The 14,962-nt window shown below is 36.1% G+C and overlaps 1 protein-coding gene across 1 annotated transcript in view; it reads right to left on the bottom strand.

Annotated features, from left to right (window-relative positions):
• LOC150091537 (SH2B adapter protein 2-like) overlaps positions 1–14,962 on the bottom strand; it is a 155,181-nt gene that overhangs the window by 77,380 nt on the left and 62,839 nt on the right. Inside the window, exon 4 of the mRNA XM_090384456.1 lies at positions 1,477–1,556. Within this exon, the coding sequence (XP_090240582.1) occupies positions 1,477–1,556 (80 nt within the window). The remainder of the gene's footprint in view (positions 1–1,476; positions 1,557–14,962) is intronic.

Here is a 14,962-nt window from a genome sequence, read left to right as displayed (position 1 = left end):
TGGACCACCTGAGCACAAGACGATTGAGGAGTTCTGGAGCAACATATGGAACAGTGAAGTAATATGGTATATGGAACAGGTAATGACCATCATGATCGTAGTGTTAACCACTGGCATGGTGCCAAAGAGTCTACATAAGAACCTGGTAGCAACATGCCTCCCACACAATATTTATAAACAACTCCTTAAAGCCACATTCCTGAACACCTGTAGGAAAGTCAGAGTTCCTTTACCAAATTGATGATAGTAAATGGACATAACAACCACACAGGCAACTGGTACCAGTACTCTAAGCAGGATGAGTGGGGGGAAAGAAACCATAAGGAGAAGAAAGAGATAATAATAATTCATTGTACTAGAATTTTCATCAGAAATATTTCATTCAGAAGAGAACTGAACTATCATATACTTTTATTTTTTAAACAGACTTGGAGGGGGGGGGAATCAACAGTAATTTTAAAGCTCAAATATCACAATATCTTTCATTTAATAACAAAGTAACAAACTACTCTTCTCCTTGGTCTCTGTTAGAAGTAGAGGCATAAGGTACATATAATAAATAACGGGGGAAATGCACAAGAGACTACCTAGATGAAACTGATGTTTTTCGCTAAAACTGATAAAATTAGTGCATGGGGCCCCAAAACCTAACTTTGAAATGGGCCCCCCCCCCATAAGAGTTTGCTATGCACTAGTTAGAAGTTACTCTTTCTCTTTCCCCACCACCCTTGCTAAGTGTATTTATATTAAAAGAAATCAAGGATGTAACTGACATTCAATAATGAATGCTTCTTGTCAATAGTATCATATTCGGGAACAACTGTCGGTCACAGAATGTAACACCACAGACAGAAAGGTCAGAAATTATGCACCAAAGAACAATTAAAAAAAAATTAAAAACCTTTTGCACATTTTACATTGTGCAATATAGTAAATAGTGGACTACGTATCAACTGTGAACAGAGAACCTCCATGATACTTAAATTTAAACCAACACTCAAATTCCTTTTTGGGCACCTGGTTAGTGATACCCATGTTATATGTCGTGTTATATTAGACATATACACAAATAATGTACAGAAAAAAATATCTCAGAATAACTTTTGCTGTTAGGCAATCAAACTATTACATGTTCTGTTTAATTATATATTCTAAATTTGAAAGTTAAGGTTCCAAAATTCTGTTCTAACCTAGCTTTTTCCTTCATGTGCTCTTTGTTACTACAACATACATAAATGCAACAGAGACTTGCAAAATTTTGAAAGTCTTAATATTTTCAACAAGTCTACAACATAATTTAAGTAAATAAAAATAAACTAAGTTTTTCTACATTACAAAAGATAATAAGCATTAAAGAGGACTTCAGTTAACAATTATCTGTATAACTCCCTCTTGTTAATATTTAAAAATATTCAAACATCAATCTTCATTTTATTATATGCATTTAGGTAATGCAATAAGCCTAGAACTACTTACTCTTAACAGATGTGGTTCCCCCTTGTCTGTCTCGTAACCTAGTAAGGCTGTCTGATGTAGCTGTCGTTAACCTGGGCCTTCTGTATTTAAAAACAATATGTTTAAAATGCAAAAGTGAAATTATTTCTTAGTGCGATTTTCAGATACATTAGTAGGTCCAAGTAACATCATCTATCCATATTAGTTCTGTATAATTATACAGAATTTTTTCTGCATAATTATACAGAACAAATTCTATTATCATCTATTAACAGTTTAATATATACAGAGTGTCTCACAAACTTCAAACCACATGCTATACAGTTTGTCTTTTTAAGCTGTGATTGATGACATTAAACAAAGATAAGTATGTAGAAGTAATTCTGTGGTGTAGATGTCAGTGTCAGCAAGAAGTTGCAAATATGTTCAACATATTTGCAATCGCCCAGAACACCCTCCAAGTGATAATGAATTTGAAGGTGGGGAACAATGGAATAGCCATCACAATCACCCTGACCTTATATGTCTGGGACTATTTAAAAGCATTAGTATTAGTAGAGGCATACGAGGCAAGAAGGCAAGCTTATGCAGCATCAGCCAAAAAAAAAAAAAAAAAAAAACACCTCTCATTTCACCCCTCCATTCGTTCCAAATGCATGTCCAGCCCAGCCTTAAATTTATTTAGGCTATCAATTTCCACAACAAAAGATGAAAGTCTGTTCCACCAATCAACTACCAGCTGGTTAAAGGCAAATTTCAGCAGATCTATTCTACAATTGTCTTTCCTCAATTTGAATCTGTGCCCCCTCAAGGTTCTTAATCTGAGCAAGATGAAGAATCCCATCAGTATTCAGCTTGCTCAAGCCATTCAAGGCCTTATACACCTCAATCAGATCACCTTGCAGGTGCCTACTCTCCAGGTGCTGCAATTTGCAGAACTTAAGCCTTTCTTGGTAGGAGTACCCCTTTGTTCCCCTCATCAATCTTGTTTGCCCTTCTTTGTACTTGTTCTAGCAACTCTACATCCTTCCTAAAATGAGGCCTCCAGACCTATACACAGTATTCTAGGTGTGGCCTGACCATTGCCTTGTATAATAGGAAAATCACCTCCCTGTCCCTGCTAGCAAAATTCCTATATATCATTGACAAGACTCCATGACTTACCCAGGCAGCCTGTCTGCACTGCTCAGCGAACTTCATATTTGACTGCACAATTATCCCCCAGGTCCTTTTCACTTTCCAGAGTGTAGTAACACACACACAGTTGGTACATTTCTCTTTGGTTATTGCTACCCATATGCAGTACTTTGCATTTGTCAATGTTAAACTTTGGTTGTCACTTCTCAGTCCATTTGCCCAACTTATCTAGATCCAGTTGCAGTAGCATACCGTCTTTACTGTTGCTAACAACCCTGTCAACCTTTGTATAATCTGCAAACTTCAACACTAAGCCTGCTATACCTTCATCAATATTATTGATAAATATACAAAACAACAATGGGCTCAACACCAAACCCTGGGGAACTCCACTAATAACATTTTTCCACGAAGAGCATCTTAAAGAACAAACTATCTTGTCCATTGATTACCACTCTCTGTCGTCTCCCACTCAACCATCACTTTATCCATTGTAGCAACTTACCTTTAATATCATATCTCTTCAAATTGTACAGCAGTCTTCTATATGCAACAGTATCAAAAGCTTTCCTGAAATCCAAGTATATGATATCAACATTATTTTTGGCGTTCAGTTCCTTTGTGACCACATCATAGTATCCAATCCCCTTTAACAAACCCATGCTGTGTCTTAACTATTACTGCAGTCTTGTCTAGATGATCCTGCAACGCTTCTTTAACCAGTGATTCCATTATTTTCCCTAGAAGAATTTAAACTAACAAGTCTATAGTTGCTTGTGTCACTTTTTGAACTCCCCTTTGTGAATTGGTGATACATTTGCACACCTCCAGCCCATTGGGACCTCCCTGAATCCTAGGAAGCTCTCATAATTATGGCTAAGATAAAGTGTATGCTGAAAACATGCAGTGCTAAGCATCTTAAAGAACAAACTATCTTGTGAGATCAAAGGATAGTTTGTTCAACAGTGACATCATGTTCATTATGTCCTCCTAGACATGTAAAAATATGCACTGTTGTGTTCATGTGAATGGTACATGTACTGAACTATTTCGTAGCAGTTCATTATTATTCCAGACTATGATACAGAATATGGTTCACTATGGTTCCAGACTATGATACAAAATATGGTTCACTATGGTTCCAGACTTACGAAACACTCTATATGTAAATTTTTCTTTACATCTTAATTATAGTAACTTCTGTTAATGCAAATATGGGAAAGAATGTATACAGGAACTCCCCAACTTACGTAATACTCAACTTATGGAAATTCATCTTTACATAAGTTTTTTCCGGCCCATACAAACTTAAAAAAAACTTGGAAATGTGTTTTGAATCCCATAGGAAGAAATGGAGGTATCGTGAAAATATCATAATGCGAACCCAATGACACATTGTTTTTTTTCGTAATTTGTTCCAAGTCCTTGGAAGTTAAAAATTTCGCTATATTACAAAGCTATTTATCCCTCTAAAATGACATTTATAATGGAAATTGCACTACCCTTTCATCGTTATCAGATGATTTCAATTCAAACGTGAAAGTCATATTTCTACTGCCAAACACGACTTGCCATTCCAACCTATGGATCAGGGTGTTATTTCGAATTTAAAAGCATACTATTTACACACAACATTTGCTAAGGCATTGTCTGCAGTAGACGGTGAGAAAATTTTTAATTAAGAGACTTTTAGAAATTTTACGATACTTACCACGCTATCTTAAACATTAATAAAGCCTGGGCGGAAATTACTAAAAGTTTTTTAAATGGCGAATAGAAGAAAATATGCCCATGACATGTAAAAGGCTTTGAATGATTTGAAAAAGACAAATCATATGAAGCGATTACAGATAAGATTGTAAAGGTTACAGAGCTACTTCAGTTGGAGGTTGATGCCAAAGATGTGGAGAAGTTAATAGAGGAAGAAAAGAAGGAATTACCTAATGAAGAACTTATTGGCTTGCAGGCAGCGATAGTGAAAGAAGAAAATGCTGACGAAGATCAAGTTGAACCAAATGAAGAGCCAAGACACTTCATCACTAGAGAGATGGCAATGGCATTTTGTGAAATTGCATTGGCAATGGCAAGGTCTGAGAAGATGAATCTGGACAGTGAACGATTCTTAAAAGTTAACAGAGGGGTGAATGATATGCTTGCTTGCTACAAAGAAATCTACAATGAAGAGAAAAAAGCCACTGTCCAGTCATCCATTAATATGTTCTTCCATAAGGTTGAGCGGCCAACCCCTTCTAAATCTCCACAGCCCTCAACCTCCACAGTGGCATTTTTGGATTTTTGTGGAATTTAGGTATAAAATAGATGTATGGTAGATTATAATTGTTAAAGTTAATTTTTAATTTCTTACTGAAGGCAATAAGCTTCTTGGTTTTTTTTTTTTTTTTTTTTTTTGTTATTTGGTTTTTAGGAGCATTAGCAACTAAGGCCATATTGCTCTGGAGATATGCGGTGGTCATTCCACTGACCTTTTCGCATCCTCTGTATTTGGTGGTTACGGGCTCAAACTTTGGTCTAATCAAGAAGCATGTGCATGCACTGCTGCTCCTGCCCACCTGACTACGGAGGCGCCGAGCTTCTTGGTGATGATACTATTGTTTTTGGTTATAGGTTTGTATGTGTTGCTTGAGTTCAGTTATGGATTTTAACATGATAATAAAAATGTTTGCAGATAAATGCAAAATTGTTAGAGGCTTTATCTACAGTAGTTATTATAAAGTGCTTATGCAGTTCAGCTAAGTGCTTTTTGAGAGTGGAGAAATTGTATTTTATACCTGTGGCAAGTGGTGGCACCATGTACAGCTAGGGTTTGATAATTATTGAGATCAGTGAGGACTGAGTATATCCATATTTGGAAGGCTTCTATGGGCGTATTATATTTGTACGATAACATAAAGCAAAGTTGAGTAAATTGTGATACAGTTGCTTTTTTTTTTTATTTAACTTAATTTGGTTGATATGATGGTGCAGCCTGAATTTGAAGCCATGCACCATGATGTTTTTTAGTTCGTTCCTTTGGTATTATGTCTAGATTACCAGTGATGATGTGTCCAAAACGAGTATCGACATGGGATTTAAGATGTGGTTGGTTGCATATGCAACTGTTGGAATCTGGTATAAATTTATCTAGATTGGTGGCTATGGCTTTGTAATTACATGCTATCGATCCGAAAGGCTTTGGGTAACTGAATCTTGATATTATTTGTAGGTTGTGGCAGTTGATAAGTAGGAGATCACAGTGCTTGTTTATGCACCTATTGATGTTAATTTTGTCCAGGTTGTTAATGTACCTTAATATTAAGGTGGTGTGCTCTTTATATAATAAGCTATTGGACAATCAGTTTCCGACAGCCTACCTTCACTACCATTTCAACAAAGCATTCCAAATCTTAAAATATAAGAATATAATTAATCAACCAGTAGATATGACAAATATATTAGCATAATGACATCCTCTGCATCCAGGCTGTGTAAATAATGTATAGGCAATACCCCTTAACCTTTTTGGTGTCTCACGGTCTGGAAAACCTGTGCCTACCGATTGGTTATCATAGGAGTATTTTTTCACTATTTTTATTGTCATTATATGTAATTATATTTTTATCGTGAATAGTAATATAATGGTCTACCTCCACCATTATTAACATAATTGACTTAAACACATGGGACACAGTCCCAGAAATTACATTCAGGGTCCTACTACAGGGACGGGATAGTGACCCGGACTACCTCACATTCCTTTTTACTGTTCTGAATCCCTATCTTTTATCTCTTGTGTGCGATTAGGTTTTGAAAGCAATATTAAGATGCTATTTTACTGCTATACATACTGACTTCGCCTCATACAAAATTCAGCATCTTTTTCACGCTATTTTGTACATTATGCCTTCTCCCCTATCCTGGAATGTGTAGCCTCATTGTGTTTAATCCCACCGTCAACCCTGTACGTCTTACTGCATTCCAATACCTGAGGTCACCTCTACATACCATATAGTCATTGAAACAAGCACGTAACATTCTTTCTCTCCCCGCAATACACTAGACGACTGTCCATGGTAATTACAATTTACAGGTAAGCACCCCTACCCAATACACCGAAAATAAACATTTGTCTATATATACAGGAACTCCCCGACTTATGTAATACTCGACTTATGGAATTTCGAATTTACGTAAGGTTTTGCCGGCCGGTGCAAACTTAAAAAAATTGTGGAAACGTATTTTGCATCACGTAGGAAGAAATGGAGGTATCGTGAAAATATTGTAATGTGAACCCAATAACATTGTGTTTTTTTTTTGGAATTCGTTCCAAGTCCTTGGAAGTTGAAAATTTCGCTATATTACTAAGATATTTATCTCTCTAAAAGTCACATTTATAATGGAAATTGCACTAGCCTTTCATCGTTATTATATGTTCCCATTATAAGAATCAATTTTGAACGCCTTTGTGATATTTTTCTAAAGCACATTTCTGGAAGTCCCGACCATAAAACAATTTGCACTTTCCAGTTTATTGGGCTTTTCTGTTAGTGCATCTAATTATAAATGGGTAGTAAACTAGATCTTATTGCATTTGCTATAATACTGATAACTGCAATTGTGTGAGTTTTTACGCTATTACGGTGAAATATGTTCCCTTTCACTGAAATCTTTGATCATAAAAAAACAAATTTTCAGAAACTTCTCTTCATTTCTATTTACGTATTACTATGATGAAGCGAAAGCGACCAACGAAAAGTGCAAGTGCTGGTAGTGCCAAGAAACAAAACAAAATTGATTTAGAAATGAAGATGAAAATGATTAAGAAGTACGAAGTAGGACAAAGTTTATCATCTATTGCAAGGGAATTAAGTCTTGCTGCTTCAACAGTGAATACTATTTTAAAGATAAGTGCACATATAAAAGAACATGTCAAAGGATCAACACACTTAAGATCAACAGTGATCACAAAACAGCATTCAAGTGCTATATTGAAGATGGAAAGCTGTTAATAATATGGATCGAAAATCAGATTCAGAAGCGAGTGCCCCTGAGTCTAATGACCATTCAAAAGCAACTAGTTATTTATAAAGATAATAAGGATAAGTACGGCGAACCCCAACCCAAGTTCATGGCAAGAAACAGGTGGTTAGGTTCAAGCATTGCGCTAGTTTTCACAATTTTAAAGTATGCAGAGTTGCCAGTGCTGATTCTGCAGCTGCACAGAAATTTTGTGACGTGTTGGAAAAAATTATTGAAGGCAGCTATTCAACGCAGCAAATTTTTAATGTTGACGAGACGAGACTGCTCTGTATTGGGAAAAAATGCCGGATCAAACATACATTGCCAAAGAGGAAAATACAATGCCAGGTTTCAAGGCATCAAAAGATATCGCCACGCTTTTGCTTGGGGCTAATTCATGGGGAGATTACAGATTAAAGCCACTGCTTGTGTACCATTCTAGAAATCCTTGTGCATTTAAGGGCATCAATAAAGCCACCCTACCCGTGCATTTCAGATCGAACCAGACAGCATGGATAACAATATCACTCTTTGAAGATTGGTTTAAATGCTGCTTCATTCCTGAGGTTGAAAAATATTGTAAAGACAACAATGTTCCTTTCAAGATTTTGCTTCTATTAGATAATGCTCCTGGACATCCTACGCATCTAGATGATTTCAATTCAAACATGGAGTCATATTTCTACCGCCAAACACGACTTCGCTCATCCAACTTATGGATCAGGGTGTTATTTCGAATTTAAAAGCATACTATTTATGCACATTTGTTCGGGTATTGTCTGCAGTAGACAATGAGAAAAATTTTACATTCAGAGACTTTTGAAAATCTTACAATATTTACCAAACCATCTTAAACATTAATAAGGGCTCGGCGGAAATTACTTAAAGTTGTTTAAATGGCGCATGGCAGAAAATATGCCCACGGCACGTAAAAGGCTTTGAAGGATTTGAGAAAGACGAATCATGTGAAGAGGTTACAGATAAGTTTGTAAAGGTTGCAGAGCTACTTCAGTTGGAGGCTCATGCCAAAGACGTGGAGGAGTTAATAGAGGAAGAGAAGGAATTATCTAATGAAGAACTTATTGGCATGCAAGCTCAAGATGAACCAAATGAGGAGCCGAGATGCTTCATCACCAGAGAGAGATGGCAATAGCATTTCATAAAATTGCATCGGCAATGACAAAGTTTGAGAAGATGGATCTTGACAGCGAACGATTCTTAAAAGTTAACAGAGGGGTGAATGATTTATGCTTGCTTGCTACAAAGAAATCTACGATGAAAAGAAAAAAGCCATCGTCCAGTCATCCATTAATATGTTCTTTCGTAAGGTTGACCGGCCAATCCCTTCTAAATCTCCACAGCCCTCATCCTCTGCAGCAGCGTACTTATCAGCTGAAGACATTGATTCTGGCAACGCTGCTCGAGAGGTAAAACGACTGACGTTATGCCTGTCTCCTCTCTTTTTTTTGTAATTTTTTTAAATTGCACACTTTTATAATTTTTCCTGCGCATGATATAAAAAATTGAATAAATACAATAAATAATTCTATTTACATGTTTGTAGAATATTTCTTTTTTGATTCATTCAATTCAGCTAGCACAGTTGCGAGTGCTGCACAAGCATGGCGGAAATTCCGACACATAGCGTTCTGCGGAATGCAACCCTTACGTAAGTCAGGGAGTTCCTGTATATATGCATATATTTCTGTGTGCGCGTGTGTGTGTGTGTGTGTGTGTGTGAGAGAGAGAGAGAGAGAGAGAGAGAACACTGGGTTTTCTGAAAAGGAAATTCAGAGTTTTATGTTTAAAACAACTCAATTTTATTCTTATTTTTGCATAAATATATAATAATAACTTTATTTATCATTAATTTGCCACACACAGAACGAATAATTTGACCAGTTCCAGACTGGTCTGTTTAGCTGGAACAGGGTTATGAACAGGGTTTGGGAAATGCTGACGTAGTTGATTAAAAATTTTTATCCGTGTTGAGTTTTCTTCCCATTTGCACCAATCGATTAGAGACAAATTAAAATCACCCATAATAAGACATTCACGCTTGCTTGCCCATTTTATTTGCATGTAGAGGCTCTCATTATAATCTTCACAATCACCTGCCCTGTAGATTACTCCTACTCTCATTATACCTTCATTTCTAACTCACACCATACAAATTCTATATTAGCATTTGAAACATCTGAATCCGGGAAAGGTTTTGTTGCGCTCGGGCTGTATGTGATAAGAAGCATGGCCCCACCTTCTATCTGCCCCCTTCTATCTGCCCTAACCTTCCTAAATACATTGTATATACCATACTGAAACTCATCCTCCCCTATTTCTGGGTGGCACCATAAATAAGCTCTATTATGTCAGCATTACTTGTCCTAACCAGCAGTTTGAATTCACTCATTTTATTGATGACACATCTGACATTAGTGTATAGACAATTAAGACTTAGTGTTCTTGTATAATTAACTATCCTAACACATCCCTTGAACCTTGAAGTTATTTAAGCTTGCTTTCCTGGCATTAGCTACCCGCTCATTTGAAACATTTCTGCCCTCAGAACATCTTGCTAATATGGTCTGTTGCAGTACTAAACAAGAACTCTTTACTTTGACCAATATTATCAGATAAATGTGAATATATATTACCCTTGTTCCCCCACAGTTTTCCTGAACCTTTAAGATATCTTCAATGACACTTGAAAAACTCTTACACCACCTCTGTTTAAATGTAGCCTGTCACTACAAAACAGATTCCTTCTACCTACAAGTTCATTTGTTGCTTGGAGGATTCCTCTGCATATCGCTTATTTTGGCCCTGGTTTGTTGGATCACATGTAAAACTATACATGATTTTTATCGAGTGTACTATGTCACAGGCCAATTTTCATTTGTGTACAAATTAACAACCTGGAATAACTTGGAGTGGGCACCATACCTCTCCCCTCCAAAGGTCAACAAACTGTTATTCTTGGAAAATGTGACATTATGTGAACCTACATTACAGACGTGGGTTATAATATAGTTACAATGCTTTGTAACTATGTTATTACCCATGGTTTGTCACAAATTTTTAGATTTCACCTTTTACAAATGTTACACTTTTTCTTACTTTTGATACTAGAGAGCTATTACGTGCTCGATAATTCCTATATTCTATTATATTATGAATCAACAGGGCTTACCTTTTTTTTTTTTTTTGATATAGGAAGCTTCTTTTCCAACTCTCCTTGTCCAACTCGCTAATACTTCATGGGGAAGGCGATGTCAATTTTGCAAAACATTGTCATAAAGTTAGATTTTGGAGGTCTAAACGGGCTAATAATTAAGGATCGATTTTACATTTTGGTCCTGTGGCTGGAATTTTGAGTTAAATTTAGGGGTCTAATAATTGGGTAAGGGGCGGGGTGGGGGTAGGGGTTGGGGTTATTCTCTACATTCCTTAAGTTGGACTAGAACTTTTCGGGGCATCATGTTCACAGGAAGAGAGTTACTCACAATTAATCCGAAACTTTTTTTCTTTCCTTATGTTGTAGTATTTGTTCTTCACGCATGCGTATAAGTGACCAATCGTCGGACAATAGGAATGGCCTACGGATATTAATTGAAGTTTCATGTAGTTTCATCTCTAAGGTTTCTGCAATGAGTAGTTTGTAGTAGTTGTGTTGAATATTTATAATTTTTGTTTCCGTAAAGCCGAAAGTATGTCTTTCATTTATTGCGTGGAACGAAAGTTCCGATGCATTTGAATGACCCGCCCGCACCGAAGCTTCGTGTTGTTTTGCTCGAAGCTGTGCCACTCCCATGGTGGATCCTACGTAGACAGCGTCACAATTTTTGCATGGTATACTGTATACGAGGTCATGCTGTGATTGGAATGTGGTGTTTGAAGGCCGATTTCTGAAAATGTGTATAGTTTGTTCATGGGTTTTGCTATGATTTTCATGTCGGTTCCCTTGCATATTTGGTTAAGTTTATTGTACCAGTGCTCGATATATGGGATGGTGATGAAATATATTTTTTTGGTCTTGTCGGATTTTTTTGCTATGTTTGTTGCGAGGTTGTTGTTATTTATTTTATCACGGGCTATTTTTTTGACTTTGTTTATATAGGTTAGAGGGTAACCCCTATTTGAGAATCTTCTTGTTAGTTCATTTATTTCAGTGGTTAGAGAAATCTGGGTGGAAGAATATTTATAGGCATTTTGAAATTGGTTCAGCATGACCGATTTTTTGTATGGTTGGGGGTGGTAACTGTGGAAATGTAGAAGCATCCCTTTATTAGTGGGTTTTCTGTATATGCTGAAATTTAGTTTTTGGTCTAATCTGTGTATGGTAAAATTAAGGAAATTTATGGAGTGGGATTCTGCTTCAGTTTCTAATTCAAATTTTAGTCTCTGATGGATGTTATTAAAAACCTGTAGAATATTGTTTATGGTCGAATGGTCTGTGATGATTAGGATGTCGTCCAGATATCTTCCGTAATATCTTTACGGAAGATATCTGGAAGATATTTGTTTCCGTAAAGCTTTACGGCTTTACGGAAACAAAAATTATAAATATTCAACACAACTACTACAAACTACTCATTGCAGAAACCTTAGAGATGAAACTACATGAAACTTCAATCAATATCCGTAGGCCATTCCTATTGTCCGACGATTGGTCACTTATACGCATGCGTGAAGAACAAATACTACAACATAAGGAAAGAAAAAAAGTTTCGGATTAATTGTGAGTAACTCTCTTCCTGTGAACATGATGCCCCGAAAAGTTCTAGTCCAACTTAAGGAATGTAGAGAATAACCCCAACCCCTACCCCCACCCCGCCCCTTACCCAATTATTAGACCCCTAAATTTAACTCAAAATTCCAGCCACAGGACCAAAATGTAAAATCGATCCTTAATTATTAGCCCGTTTAGACCTCCAAAATCTAACTTTATGACAATGTTTTGCAAAATTGACATCGCCTTCCCCATGAAGTATTAGCGAGTTGGACAAGGAGAGTTGGAAAAGAAGCTTCCTATATCAAAAAATAAAGGTAAGCCCTGTTGATTCATAAAACTTTTTCTTACAAACTAAGTTTCATAAATATTTAAAGTACATTTAACTTAATAAACATTTATTGTAAATTTAATAATAACTTATTAGTACTGCCAAAGTCTTACCATCAAACGTGTTCATATATGAGAGGTGATCAATAATTCGCATACTGGTGCAATATTTTCTTTACCACACAAACTTTCCATAACTGCTACTACAGGTGCTCTCCCTGATCGCTATTGAGCAGACTGTGTGTGCATATGCCAGTACTTGTTGAGCTAGTGATGCGTGAAGAGTTTTTTTTAGCCACGTGTCGCTGATGATTGATTTGAAGCAAGTATCATGTTGGACATACAGATTGAACAGAGATGTGATTCATTATTGTGTCAGAGGGGCTTAAATGCACCAGAAACAGTTTAAGAGATGAATGAAGCATATGGTAATGAGTGCCTTGGTAGGACGGCCATATTCTGGTGTGACTGAACTTTCCGGTGTGAAGTGGTTTCTCCATTAAGACAGTGCCAGGCCCCATACAGCTAATATTGTGCAGGCAGTGATCACTGCCATAGGTGCAGAGGTTCTGCCACATCCTGCTTACCCACCGGACTTAGCCCCATGTGATTTCTTCCTGTTTCCATATCTGAAGAATGCTCTGAAAGGCAAGCATTTTGCATCCGACACAACAGTGCTCGCAGGGCTACAACAGAAGCACTTCGCAATTATTCGAAAAATGGCTTGCAAGAAGCATTTAATGTGTGGGTAAGACAGTGGAGAAAGTTTGTAAAGTTCAAGGGAGAGTATTTCAAGAAGAAATCCACAGAAGATTCAGATGAAGACAATCAAGATAAGATCTTGCACCAGTCTGCAAATTACGTGTTCATCCTTCATATTTTGACTTCAAAATTTTATTAACCGTGTTGCTTATTTTTAATTTTATTCTCTGAAATCCACAGTTGTTAGACAAATTCAATTTGCTGAGCTGGAAATGCTAAACTATTGGTAAACCACCATTTCTTCATTTGTTGAGAAGTTTTTCAATCTACACATTTGCACAGTAATATGCACAGTAGCTACTGTAGTCTGTATGTATATTTGATGATAACAAATGTTAGTTTCCTTTATATTCCTTTTTTTATCATATTTAATAACACTGTTGTAGAAAAATTCTTATCAGAAAAATAAAGAATTAAGATCAAGAAGTGACTTAGAATGACAATAGTTCACAAAACAGTGGTAGAGTAAAATTTAACACCAAAAGCCAGAAAAGTGCTAATATTTTATTAGTATGTTTTATTATTTAATATTTTATTAGACAAAAACAAAGAAAACCTTGTAGGTATCAAAATAATTATTTATAAATGTAATTTAGATCACATGGGGATGAATTATGCTCTAATCCTAAATGTACTGTATACATGGAAAAAATGAAACTATAGTTCCCACCAAATTAAAGCAATATTTTGCTACAACACGTAAACAAATTTCTTAAAAAGATCCCAGATTACTTCAAAGATTGTTAAGTTCCCATGAAAAAGAGTTTTTTTTTTTTTAAGTGTGAAGTACCTGGTCAAGCTGAAGAAATCAGATATTCAGTGATGGAAATATAACAATAGAAATGAAACCTCGTACAACTGAAGAGAGACTAATTCTTCTAACTTATGCAGCAAAGTTTTAAACACTCTCACAATAGTCTAAAGCACATAATGTTTGTTTGCATGTAATAATTATATTATACTCTAAGTGGACAGATTTTTACATTTGAGTCTTTTAGGAACACGTCGAACCATCCCAAAATTTTATCAAAATCACAATAGAAAATTGGCAACTCTTTTTCATACATATCTAAACTTATCTACATATGTATTAGTCACGGCAAAGGATGCAAGGAAGCAAGCTTATATAGCATCAGCTAAAAAATAATAATAAAAAATAACCTACTGACCTCAACTCTTTCTCCATTACCTCTAATAACTGCTTAATTCTTAATAAAATTTATTTAAACTACACACTTCTACAATGCCAGATGGAAGTTTGTCCCAATAATCAATTGATTGAAAGCAAATTTTCGCACATCCATCCTGCAATCATCCTTTTTATGTCCCCTCAAGAAAGAGCAAGCATGCCCCCAGCATTTACTCAATCAATTCAGAGACTTAAACTTCTCAATCACATCTCCTTGAAAATGCCTGGTTACCTGACATTATACTTTGCAGAACTGAAATGGTCCAAACCTGTAGGCAGTACCTAAGATGTAGCCCATTTCTCCAATCATCAATTTCCATTGATGACTGACTGGAGAAATTTCT

This window comes from Mastigoproctus giganteus, chromosome 1 (assembly GCF_048544385.1).
Source record: "Mastigoproctus giganteus isolate SK-2022 chromosome 1, ASM4854438v1, whole genome shotgun sequence".
NCBI classification, from domain to species: Eukaryota; Metazoa; Arthropoda; class Arachnida; order Uropygi; family Thelyphonidae; genus Mastigoproctus; species Mastigoproctus giganteus.
The sequence above is the reverse complement of the archived record's forward strand: the minus strand, read 5'-3'. Positions and strand labels throughout refer to the sequence as shown.